This window comes from Sinocyclocheilus grahami, unplaced genomic scaffold, assembly GCF_001515645.1.
Source record: "Sinocyclocheilus grahami isolate Dianchi unplaced genomic scaffold, SAMN03320097.WGS_v1.1 scaffold17.1, whole genome shotgun sequence".
NCBI classification, from domain to species: Eukaryota; Metazoa; Chordata; class Actinopteri; order Cypriniformes; family Cyprinidae; genus Sinocyclocheilus; species Sinocyclocheilus grahami.
The window spans coordinates 5755191-5768038 of record NW_015505196.1 but is presented as its reverse complement, the minus strand read 5'-3'; the positions used below and the strand labels follow the sequence as shown (position 1 = coordinate 5768038).

The 12848-nt window shown below is 34.8% G+C and overlaps 1 protein-coding gene across 1 annotated transcript in view; it reads left to right on the top strand.

Moving 5' to 3' along the window:
* LOC107551716 (F-box only protein 41) overlaps positions 1–12848 on the top strand; it is a 50176-nt gene that overhangs the window by 21991 nt on the left and 15337 nt on the right. The window contains exons 4-6 of the mRNA XM_016233444.1: positions 1339–1412; positions 7025–7383; positions 9633–9868. Of these exons, the coding sequence (XP_016088930.1) occupies positions 1339–1412; positions 7025–7383; positions 9633–9868 (669 nt within the window). The remainder of the gene's footprint in view (positions 1–1338; positions 1413–7024; positions 7384–9632; positions 9869–12848) is intronic.

Genomic DNA, 12848 nt, shown 5'->3' with positions numbered 1-12848 from the left:
TGTGAATGTGTGTTTGCCCTGTCAGCACTATGGCACCTTTCTTGGCCCATATTTTCTCGGTTGTATCACCTTACCAGCTAAAGTAGTTATTTAAAGGCACAGTTTTCCTATTTCCTGTATGAGATTGCTAAGTTTAATACTTACACCTGACAAATAAAGTCATTAGTAGTTGACCGATATGGTATTTCTCTGGGATAAAAATCTTTTTTTTTCACACCACCTGAAGTACTATATTCAGGATTTACAGGAAATCAATGTAGGCCAGGCTGTTTTCTCTTATAATAGAAAAAAATATTTCAATAAAAATACCCATATTTCCCTCCATATTTTGCAAATAAGCTCTTAAATACAATTGTTATCAAAATACGCTTTACATAGATTAGAGTTATTATAGTTACCTAAAACCAACCCAAATAAAAACCAATCCATTTTGTTATTTGAAATAAAATAAACATTAACTGAAATAAAATATTAAGTATTTTATTTCAGCTAGAAGCCAAAGTGACATTTCTCTTTATTAAGTACTAGATTAAAGCTAAATAAACTGAAACTAATCAAATAAAAAACTATAGACATATTAAAAAAATAAAAATGGCAAAACAACAAAATTACTGACACTTTAAAACTAAAGTAAAACAAAATATTAACAAAAACTGTAATAGTTTATCAAAACACTGATGTAAATTTGCTGAAATTAAACACAATTTTACATAATATTTAAAAACTTAGAAAACATACAGTACAATTTTCATTATTTTCACAAGGCTTTTTGTGTTAAAATGGCACAATCGATCAACTGAGCATGACTGTCAGGAAACAAATTCGATTTGGTGCAATTTTGCCAATCATTTGACCTGGTAGTGTCTTTCAGCAAAGCACATTAACACAGGTTGCACCAGGGGGATTGTCCGTGTAGTAAGTGTACGGTAAGCCAATTTACATAAAAGCAGCTAAATGACAAATTAGTTATTTGTAAGATCTCGTCGGCTGTGCTGTTATTTTGGACTGAAGGAGTTTTGAAACTGTCACTGCTGACCCAGACATAACCTAGTCCTCATGAAGGATGAATGGTGACGCTAAAGCTGGTAAGTGCTAATTTCATCAATAAAGTTCTGACGAAAATGTGTCGTGCTTCTCCCATGTACCGTATCTCTCTAGTCTGGATCATGTCTGAACAATTGAGACAGGTCCTAGTTTCCTTCCCAACCTGTCAGTCTGCATTGATTCTGTTTGTATTTTCCTGATGATGTTGAGCTACAGTATCTCAGATGTGTTCAGTGAAATTTTGGAGCATCTTTCTCTCACATTTTCCCTTCGTTCTCTTTCTTTCTCTCATAGAGAAATTCCAGTATCTCTGGGGCATCGAGGGGAATGTACCAAGTGTCCGATCGACGTTCCTCCCCCAGCACTGCGTAAGTCTCAGAATAGCCGAATTCTGCCTGCATGACTGTTTTCACATCAGCCGAATTTTCTTATAAGTACAAAAAATTTGAATAATTATGTATTAAATATTTATTAAAAAATAATTAATATAATTTATTCAAATGCAAGTCAACTGCTACAGGTGCTTAGAACTAAAAAAATATACTGTATATAGCATATACAGGCAAGACATAATAAATACCAGTGGCTCTCGAGTCCCGACGATATATTAAGGTCTTATGAAGTGAAACAATTGGTCTGTGCAAGAAACTGAAAACATTATTAAAAATTGTCATTTTTGGGTGAACTACACCTCTAAATAATTGTATGTATTATTTATGTATTTATTAATTGATCTGCATATTATGAAAGTAGTTTGATTTAAAATATTAAAAGAACCCTAGTCATTTAGATCAGGTTACCTAGAGAGAACAATGAAATGTTTCATAGTAGTGTTACTGTAGTTATGTTTTGTTGCTGAATTAATTATTATTATAATTTTTTTTTACAGATCAGTTCAATTAATCATAGAATGACAGTCATTTGTTTTGTTTCTGAATGATGTGTTTGAACGAATCGGTTGAATGACTGATTCAGTGACTCGCTCATAAAGATACCAAATGTTTCTTTTATGCACGGTGAAAGTGCAGTATTACTTCAAACTTCAAAGTATTAGATTTATCATTAAATTTGCTAGCAGAAATTTGCAGCTATATCTCAAATATGGCAGAGCAGCATGTTTATGTCTTTTATCTGCTCTGACCGGTGGGTATTTTGGAGTCAGCCTGGTGTGGATGTGTCTTGGGAAAATCACTAGATTGTTGCATTTGCCTCAGGGTTAAACCAGTCTGTAATCTCTCAGCCATGCAGAAGATATGCGGAAAGAGTCCTGTTGCACACACACACACACACACACACACACACACTAACACACTAACACACTGCTGTGTGTGGCAAAACTAAAATGCCTAAAAGCACAAGGCCAAAAACAACCAATGCCCAAGGCTCTTGAAGGATAGTGGTGAACACTTCTTGTGTGTGTACTGAAAGCATGTGTGTGTCAGGTCAGGTGTTGCCTACATAGTGGAGACCAAATGTCCAAATTTAGTAAAACTTAAATTCTTGACCGAATTCATGATATAATTTTAATTTTAGTTTAAAACTACAGCATTACTTTAATAAACAAATGAATTAATGGCTTAATGGAAATGTAAAGATACTGTTTTATAAATGCTGTGTTTAATGAAGCTATATCTTTGCAGATAAAAATGAACGTATTGTTGTGAACACCACTATTTTTAAGATTTAATATTATTCTAGTGAATTTGTCTCAACCAGTCACCATCAGACATTGAAAGTCACCATCTGACTTCGCATTCAATTCAATTCAATTCAAGTTTATTTGTATAGCACTTTTCACGATACAAATCGTTGCGAAGCAACTTTACAGCAAATTAAGTTTCTACAATATTTAGTGGTAGCTTATCAGTGGTGACTGTCAGTTAATGTACATATGGCAGAAATGTACGGAAAAATCAATTAAAGACGTAATCAATTAAAGACGTAATCAAACAGACGATGGACACTATTAACAGCAATTATTATATGATGCAATTAAACTTACAGCAAAATTTGGTAGTTCAGTAAGTTCAGGGTTGGCATCATCTGAGGTCCTCTGAGGGGTTGGCATCATCTCTTCTCAAGTGTTCTGGATCCAGACTGAAGCTTGTGTAAATCCTAGTTACCACGGGATGTCAATCCCGTGGCAGAAACAGAGAAACAAATAGAGACATAATTAGCGTAGCTGCTGTTCCAACCAAGCAAAATTGATTTTGTTTAACCCAAACTAAAGAATAATAATGTGCATATTTGATCAGATATAACTGCAGTACAAGATTATGAGATGCATTATTTAAATGCTTGGCCAAAGAGATGTGTCTTTAATCTATCTTTTAGTCCAATAAGTAATATCTCGGTCTTATCTGAATTTAATAAGAGAAAATTATTGGTCATCCAATCTTTTACATTTTTAACACACCCTGTTAGCTTAGATAATTTAGAAGTTTCATCCGGTCTTGTTGAGATATATAGTTGAGTATCATCAGCATAACAGTGGAAACTAATCCCGTATTTTCTAATAATATTACCAAGGGGCAACATGTATGTTGAAAATAGTAATAGAGGACCTAGGACAGATCCTTGTGGCACTCCATATTTTACTGGTGATAATTGAGATGACTCCCCATTTAAATGAACAAAGTGGTAGCGATCGGACAGGCAGGATCTAAACCATCTTAAAGCCTGCCCTTGAATACCTGTATAGTTTTGTAATCGATCTATGAGTATGTCATGATCTATAGTGTCGAATGCAGCACAAACAAATTACACTCGTTTTTATTTTTAGATCTTCTCATGCAATTTCCCCATAAAATACCGTAACCTTTCTATGGCTGCTCTTTTAACAAGGTTCTGATCTGTGAGTGAGACATCACTGTCCATCTGTTGTGTGTGTGCATCTGCACATGGGCCGTGTCAAACCATTTGGTGCTCTGAGGGAAGGAAGGAAGGAGCAGCGTGGGTTTGCCTGGAGTCTGCTGTCCCTAAATTGACATCATAAACTCCACAGTTCTTCCTCATAAATCAGACGAGCGAGGACTGAAATACCGGACTGCATATGATCACTGCTGTTCCTTCATTATGGCACAAATACCATCATTCATCTGAGTCAATTATTAAGACGTTAATTAAACAATTGTGTTTTTAGAAGTTGAATATATTGTTTGTTTTATTTCATATGATTGAATATAAAGCTGCATCACAGTCCAAATCAATCTATTTTGCAAAAGAGTTTTTTAAATCTGTCTGAGGGAAACTCAGGGGACACACATCTTTAGCCATTGCTTCCATTTTCTGCATCTCTATTTTTAGCTTCAATTGAAAAGCACAAATATGTAGTTATTATATAAAGTAAGGGGTGCAGAAACATCAAGAAACTATGTAATATGATAAAGAAACCACTCTCATCTTCAAAGATCTTCTGAAGTTTCTTCCACTTCTTTATTTTTTGCCGTCAGTTTGCGTGAAACTTTGCGTTATCTTACAAATGGCTTTTGATATCTCTGCCATAGCCAGCCATGCATTACACATTCCTACTGTGTAAGAAGTAATAATGTGTACCAGCTTCACCTCTAGAGGGTCGTTTGCTCTTCAGCCCACTGTAAAATAGAAAAGTCTGTCATTGTAGTCAGTTGCCTACAGCAGAGCCTGCAGTGACTAGTGACTGCAGTAGCAAAGAATCTCTTTAAGTCTCAGTGTTGGCTTTTGAACTGTAACATCTGGAGAGTGACTAAATGTCTGGCTGGAATCCCCAGTGGAAATTCGGTCCCTGCTAAACCACGGAGGAGAACATTCCTTACCCATAATCCCATGCGAATGCCCTAACTGTTGCCTGAGTTTAGTGGTTTCTCTTGTAATGAATATTTAAACTTGATGCCCATGCGATTTTTGAGTATATTTTGAATGCAACTATTTGTGTCTTTGGAAATTAAGTTGCATAATTATTGAAGATAAAAAGGAATCAGGAATAATGCATTTACATGTCTACATTTAGTCTGTCCAAATTGAGTCACAGCTTCCTCCACTAGTGCATAATAAAAAGTGCATGGCACCCCTAAAAGTGTTGGTTTAGTGTTGTGTACTCTGAGTGCAGTGCTAAGAAGAATCTTTTGAGGAGTGTTTTGATTAAAAACAACTGAGAGCCACTCTCGTATGTGCAATTAAGGAAATAACCCATTACTCATTCAGACTTAAAAATAATATTTGCAAGATTCATCTTCGCAAATGCTAAACCTTTCTTCCTACAAAGTGAGTTAGCAGAGTGTCTTATTTCTTAATTAGTGGGTGTGTGTTTGTGTGTATTGTAGGAAGTCTGTCTAGACAGATGTGATCATATTTCCTGGTTAACTCACACTGTTCTTTTTACTCATTTCTTTTAACACAAACCCTGTATCTTAAAGCAACTGGTGGTTCTTAACCCAGAAAATCTGTTGCAAGTCTGTTCCGATATGCACATGGAATGCAAATAAGAGAATGCAACTACACGTATAATTGTGCATAGTAGGTAGGGCAAAATAAATAGGCATAATTTGAAAATAGAGCAGAAAATGTTTCCGATATCTTTCGTTGATGCAGATTTATCATTTACTAGAAGTTAGACACATCAGACAGATACTATGCTAACATGTGTTACATACAGTGTTATTGTAGTAGTATTTATATTGTAGTATTTAGGGCTTGGCTGTATGTCGATATGCATTGTGGCGATGGTATAAATGATCTATCATTAGAGATAATGCTATGTTTATACCACGAAATATATTGGTATTGTGGTATTGGTATTTTTTTGTGCTGGGCAATGATTAATCGCAAATTAATCGCATCCAAAATAAAAGTTTTTATTTATATAATATATGTGTGTATACTGTGTATATTTATTATGTATATATAAATACAAACACATGCATGTATATATTTAAGAAAATATGTTATGTTTATATATTAAATATATTTATATATAATATCAAGATAATGCTATGTTTATACCACGAAATATATTGGTATTGTGGTATTGGTATTTTTTTGTGCTGGGCAATGATTAATCGCATCCAAAATAAAAGTTTTTATTTATATAATATATGTTAAGAAAATATGTTATGTTTATATATTAAATATATTTATATATAATATCAAATATAAGAATATAAATATATAAATGTATATACATGTAAATATTTTCAAAAAATATACTGTGTGTGTGTGTATTTATATATGCATAATACATATACACAGTATACATATATTTAACTTAAAAATATATATAACTAGTTATATATATAACTTTTATTTTGGATGCGATTAATCATGATTAATCATTTGACAGCACTACTATATAGACATAACATTATTCTTAAATATATACATGCATGTATGTGTATTTATATATATATATATATATATATACATAATAAATATACACAGTACACACACATATATTATGTACACAAAAACTTTTATTTTGGATGCAATTAATTGCGATTAATCGATGCCCAGCACTAGACTGTTATTTTTTATATTTCTAGGTTTCATTTCTAATTTTGGTTTAATTTTTTGTAGATTTCTTATGTGCTTTTGTATTTCATTTTTATTTTTTTATTTATTTACATATTTTTTTATTATTTCATTTGAAGTTTAAGTAACTTTATTTCATTTCAGTTAGTTGATAAAGCAACATTGATAATTGCAAGGAAATTAAAAGAAGGTCTAGGCTACAAAGAGAACGAAAGAAAGAAAGAAAGAAAGAACTGAAATTTATAATACATTTAGTATTTTGGTGAGTTTTCAATGTGAAAATGCAGTGTGACTATTTTTGCATATTGTTGGGCCTTTACATTTTATGATAATGTTAGTGCATTTACAGTGTTTTAGTTTAATAATTATTTGTACATTGAACAATACCGCCAGTAGACATAATTCTTTTTATAAATTACTGTGAATTAACCACAATGTTGCACCTGTGTTTTAAAAATGTTTTCTTCCTAAACAGCGCATCAGGACGAGGGAAGTCTGTGTCCCAGGGTTCAGGAGGTTACGACAGTGACAGTGTGGACCTCCACGCTCTGGAGGACTGCCCTGATGCTCAGTACTACCACGTCCAGTGCCGACTCGGGGAAGGAGGCGGTGGAGGATACGAAAGAGCGGCTGCTTCCCGGAGCTGGGGTCTCCGCAAACAGGCCATCCAGAACTGGCAGCGCCGGCCATACCGGAACAGCACGGAGGGAGAGGAGGGCGACGTGTCTGACGTAGGATCCCGCACCACCGAGTCCGAGGCTGAGATGTGGGAGCAAGACAGGAGAGCAGAGAGCCAGCACGGGGGAAACCGAGGAGGATACAGACTAGCTACAGGTGCGTCATTGACCTGCGTGGAAGAATTTGTCCTGGGGTTTATTTTGCTTTTATAAATGTTGGTGGAAGAGCATGGTTCATTTCCCAGGGAACACAATTCCAAAGGCATAAATGTAAATGTCATTTTTGGCTTGTCAGTCGTTTAAAATATAATCTGGGGCAGGCAGAAAAGGGCAGCTCTGTAGAACATGCTGCTATGGTTGCAAATGTCATTTCGCAGAATGTACGTTTGTGAGTTAACAGTTTGTCGACCAGTTTGTCAGGCCCAAGGCCACAGTACCCACTCTCCAAATAATGATGGGATAGTCGGGTCAGAGGACCAGGACGCCGGCTGAGGAAGATTACTGTAGGTCACATGAATGCAACTGCTGACAGGATCATAGGCCAGAGAGCAGTAGAGCGAGTGTGTCATAAAGCCATGAGCAATGAGCACAATTTTCCACCTACTGACTCCAGGTCATTGTGGGAAGAGTGAAATGAGTAACCAATAGTGCACTATATGCTCTCATACATAATCATACCATATACACAGTGTGACTTGAGGCCATGATGTCTTTACTGTATGTAGTTCATTTACGTTGATTAAGGCTCATTTGTGCTTTTCAGATTGTCACCTCTTTGTTCAGCTGTCAGATTATGTGGCAGAAAATGTAGGGGGCAGCAGCAGGCCTGCTCACATCTTATTGAAAAAAGTTAAAGAGAATTAACAAAATATATTCAAGATTTCTTCCTATCTTACAGAAGCCAACATGAAATGCTATATTTGAATGATACATATGCTTTCCATGTCAAACAATGTCAGTGTCAGCCTCAAAAAAGAAGCCATAAAATCCATTGGAGCGATCAAGGGGTGTATTCTGTGAATTTATTTAAGTGTAGACTTGTTTCTTGCAGATATGAATGCAATAAAAAAATGTTTTTTATAGTTATTATTATTATTATTATTATTATTATTTTATGTAATTCTTATTATTTTATTATTGTTATTATTTATTATTATTTTGTACATTTTATTTACATATTTGGATTAACTCATTTTTTTATACTAGCATAATTGTTATTTCACAAATCAAACATTGATTGATTGATTCATTAATAATAAATAATTTAACAATTATTGGTGAGCATTAATTAAACAATTACCCTCATGACATATTTTATTATTGTTTTATTTTTATATATTAATTAAACATGTAAAATTGTGTAATAATTTCAGAAATCAAGACATGTTTCTATGTGGGATGAAGTTGCCTGCATCCACTTATGTCTAGACTTGTTTAGTGTTTAAATGCAGATATGAATGTAATTTTATTTTATATATTGTTTTATCATTTAATGGATTATTTTCTAAAATATCTGTACACATATGAATAAAATTTTTTTTAATGCTGATATAATTTAACACTTTTTATTCCACAGTTAAACGGTGTATTTGTATTTAACAGTAATTAATATTCTATTTGTTGTTGTTGTTCTTTTAATTAATTTTAATTAAACATTTACATTGTTTGTAAAAAAATAAAAATAAAAAACATTCAGAAATCAAGACCATCCCTGCAGGGGGACAATGTGGGATGCATCCACTGATCCAGAGTGGTCTTTTCCTATCCTACTATTGGTTAATGTTTGGCTTTGGGTAGGAGAAACTGATCCTAGAGCAGCAGTTATGGCTAGTTTATCCAGCTAGCATTTGAATTTAACTGAATGCATTAACATTATTCTCAATCCAGGTGAAGGCCAAGCTTTCCTTACCTTAGCCATACACAATCCATCCTGTCATCACATTACATCTCACTTATTTGAGAGCCTGTTTGAATCAGAGCTTTTGGCAGATTTTGCTTAAAAAAACTCTTATAAAATACGAACACTGCCAACACCTGTTTCGTTAGTCTCAATCTCATTAGATCTTCAGCAAATCGTGTATGACTCAAGAGACCTAGAGTCTGTCAGACTGGAGCTGTGAGATAGAAATGGCCTGCTGATTGCATGATTTGGAGGATGTTCAGATCCTGTAGGAGGCAGTGAGAAGAGCAAACAGACAGATAGCTGCACTTTTTATTGGACTGAGGCTCCACCATTTGGACATGTACGGTAATGCGGCCAGTAAAATAATTAGTTCACACAAAAATGAACTCACCCATGTTCAGTGTGAGGTCAGTGTGTTGATGGTCTTCTCTTTTACATGCAGGAAAACTAAATTGTGACCACAGCTGTCAAGCAAGTCTTCCTTTATCTCTTCGTGTCGACAGGTCATTCTGAAAGGGGATACAAGCCTTGTCGCCATGAGAAAAGCCCCTCCAAAGTCAACGAGGTAATCAGTCCTGAGGTGCTGAAGATACGTGCCGCTCTCTTCTGTATCTTTACCTACCTGGATACGAAGACACTCCTGCGTGCGGCCGAGGTGTCCCGGGATTGGAAGTTTGTGGCTCGTCACCCAGCGGTGTGGACCAGAGTGCTGCTGGAGAATGCTCGCATCTCTTCAAAGGTTTTAACACCATTCACACTAACACTCTTACATTAATACTCCTGTTCGGTTTAGGAACTGACTGGCCGCCTACTTTTTCAGCAGCCTGGGTTCCAGAATATATTTCTCATTTATTTTCTCCATGGCCATTTCAGAAATTTCTTAATAAAGATATCTAAGCCTTGAGTCAAATCAACCAACTCCAAAACCATTATGAATGACATTACAGCATTATACAGAATGCGTTCTTGAATGAACAATCTGCTAATGAATTAATTATTAATAATTTTTCACCTTGAATGATGAAATCAGATCAGCCTGGATTTTCATTTTTAATGTATTTTCTCGTTAGAAAATGCTATTTCTGAATGTTATGCTTTAACACCACAACAAGACATTAAACAATTATTTATAACATATTACCCATAATTACTGTCTTGAACATTTTAAACATTATTGTTTAAGCCTTCAGTAGACTGAGAATGAATTATTAATAATTTTTCACCTTGAATGATGAAATCAGATCAGCCTGGATTTTCATTTTTAATGTATTTTCTCGTTAGAAAATGCTATTTCTGAATGTTATGCTTAAACACCACAACAAGACATTAAACAATTATTTATAACATATTACCCATAATTACTGTCTTGAACATTTTAAACATTATTGTTTAAGCCTTCAGTAGACTGAGAATAAATGAATGAATTAAAAGAATCATTCCTGTTATGCAGTTCCTTTTGAGCTGATTATTATCTTAATAATAAATAATAATATTAATAATATGCTTGTTCTGCATTTTAGTTTAAAAATTTGAGCTTTACAGGAAGAAAAGAACTAAAGTTGGCCATTGCTCAATAAGGAATTGAGAGTTAGCTGACAAAAGGTTAAAGTTAATTTGTGATTTATTTATTTATTTAGCTAGCTAGTTAGTTAGTTAGTTAGTTAGTAAAAGTACATTTAAAAAGTACTAATTTAGTAACCTTTTTCTTGTTTTTCGCATCACGAGCTATGGCTGAGCTTGGTACAGTAAAAGATCCGTTGCTTACACTTGCAGATAAAGTTGTCAATCAAAACGTTGACTATGACATAATTTTAATACAAGTAGAAAATATCCGGGAGATGTTGGTTGCACGCGTAAACAGAGTGCAACCAAAAAAAATATTTTTTTTGAGATGGTCCTCACTGCAGAACAAGATCCAGAGGGCGTGGCTGGATCCAGATCCAACTCCTCCCACCTTACATATACCTAAACCTACATATCGCCTAGTTAAAAAATTTGAGCTTTACAGGAAGAAAAGAACTAAAGTTGGCCATTGCTCAATAAGGAATTGAGAGTTAGCTGACAAAAGGTTAAAGTTAATTTGTGATTTATTTATTTATTTAGCTAGCTAGTTAGTTAGTTAGTTAGTTAGTTAGTTAGTTAGTTAGTAAAAGTACATTTAAAAAGTACTAATTTAGGTGCCTTTTTCTTGTTTTTCGCATCACGAGCTATGGCTGAGCATGGTACAGTAAAAGATCCGTTGCTTACACTTGCAGATAAAGTTGTCAATCAAAACGTTGACTATGACATAATTTTAATACAAGTAGAAAATATCCGGGAGATGTTGGTTGCACGCGTAAACAGAGTGCAACCAAAAAAAATAATTTTTTTGAGATGGTCCTCACTGCAGAACAAGATCCAGAGGGCGTGGCTGGATCCAAATCCAACTCCTCCCACCTTACATATACCTAAACCTACATATCTCCACCCCCTGATCCCTAAACCCACCCATCTCCACTCCTGAACCTACCCATCTCCACCCCTAAACCTACCCATCTCCACCCTCTGATCCATAAACCTACCCATCTCCACCCTCTGATCCCTAAACCCTCCCATCTCCACCCCATAAACCCACCCATCTCCACCCTCTGATCCCTAAATCCACCCATCTCCACCCTTAAACCTACCCATCTCCACCCCCTGATCCCTAAACCCACCCATCTCCACCCCCTAGATGTGGATCCAACCACGCCCCCTGGATCTTGTGTTCTGCAGTGAGGGGCTACTGATTTTTTTCAGCGCCCATAGAGTACTCACACCGCATTTTTCTATACTTTCTATACTTGTATTAATATTATGTCATAGTCAATGTTTTGATTGACAACTTCATCTGCAAGAGTAAACAACAGATATTTTACTGTACCATGCTCAGCCATAGCTCGTGATGCGAAAAACAAGAAAAAAGCATCTAAATTAGAAAGACCAAAGAAATCGAGTTTGAAAGGTAACGCCGCCCACTGAGTGACGTGCCGACAACCCTGAAAATGAAATGTGGAGGGAGGAAATGAATGAATAAATAAATGAATGAATAAATAAATAAATATTTATATGTTTATTTATGCATTTATTTCTGTATTTAATTATTTCATTATGTATTTAACGAGTTATTTATATATTTCAACATTTATTTAATTATTTAATTTTGAGTAATTTGGCCCTCCATATATTAGGGACATGGGGGGAAAATATGTAATGATTAATAGATAATAGACAAATTAATATACTAGTCCCAAAAAAGCATATTTAGTTTAAATATTTTTATGAAAATTTAAATGTTAAAATACATTTGACACAAACATAGTTTAAGAATTACAAAGATTAAAATTAAAGCTGAAATGAAAATGAGTTTAAGCCAAATAATAGGGGTGTAACGGTACTTATTCGTACTGTACGATTCACGGGGCAAATTCCAAATTGAAGTGATCATCCCTATGCCTTTGAAGGGCAGAGCCCTTGGAGTGGGGACTTTGGAGTGAGCAGGACACCTGTGTGCCATTATGTAGTCGTTTGGAATGCACTTGGCAAAGAGAGCGACAAAATTTCCTCATTATCTTCAGCTGGCATGTTCCCGTGACAACGCAGCACGGTGTCCGTCTGCTGATGTCGCTGTTTTACTGGCATATATGTCTTTTTATTGTTGTTAGCATAACTGTTGCAAATAAACATACATTTTATATTTT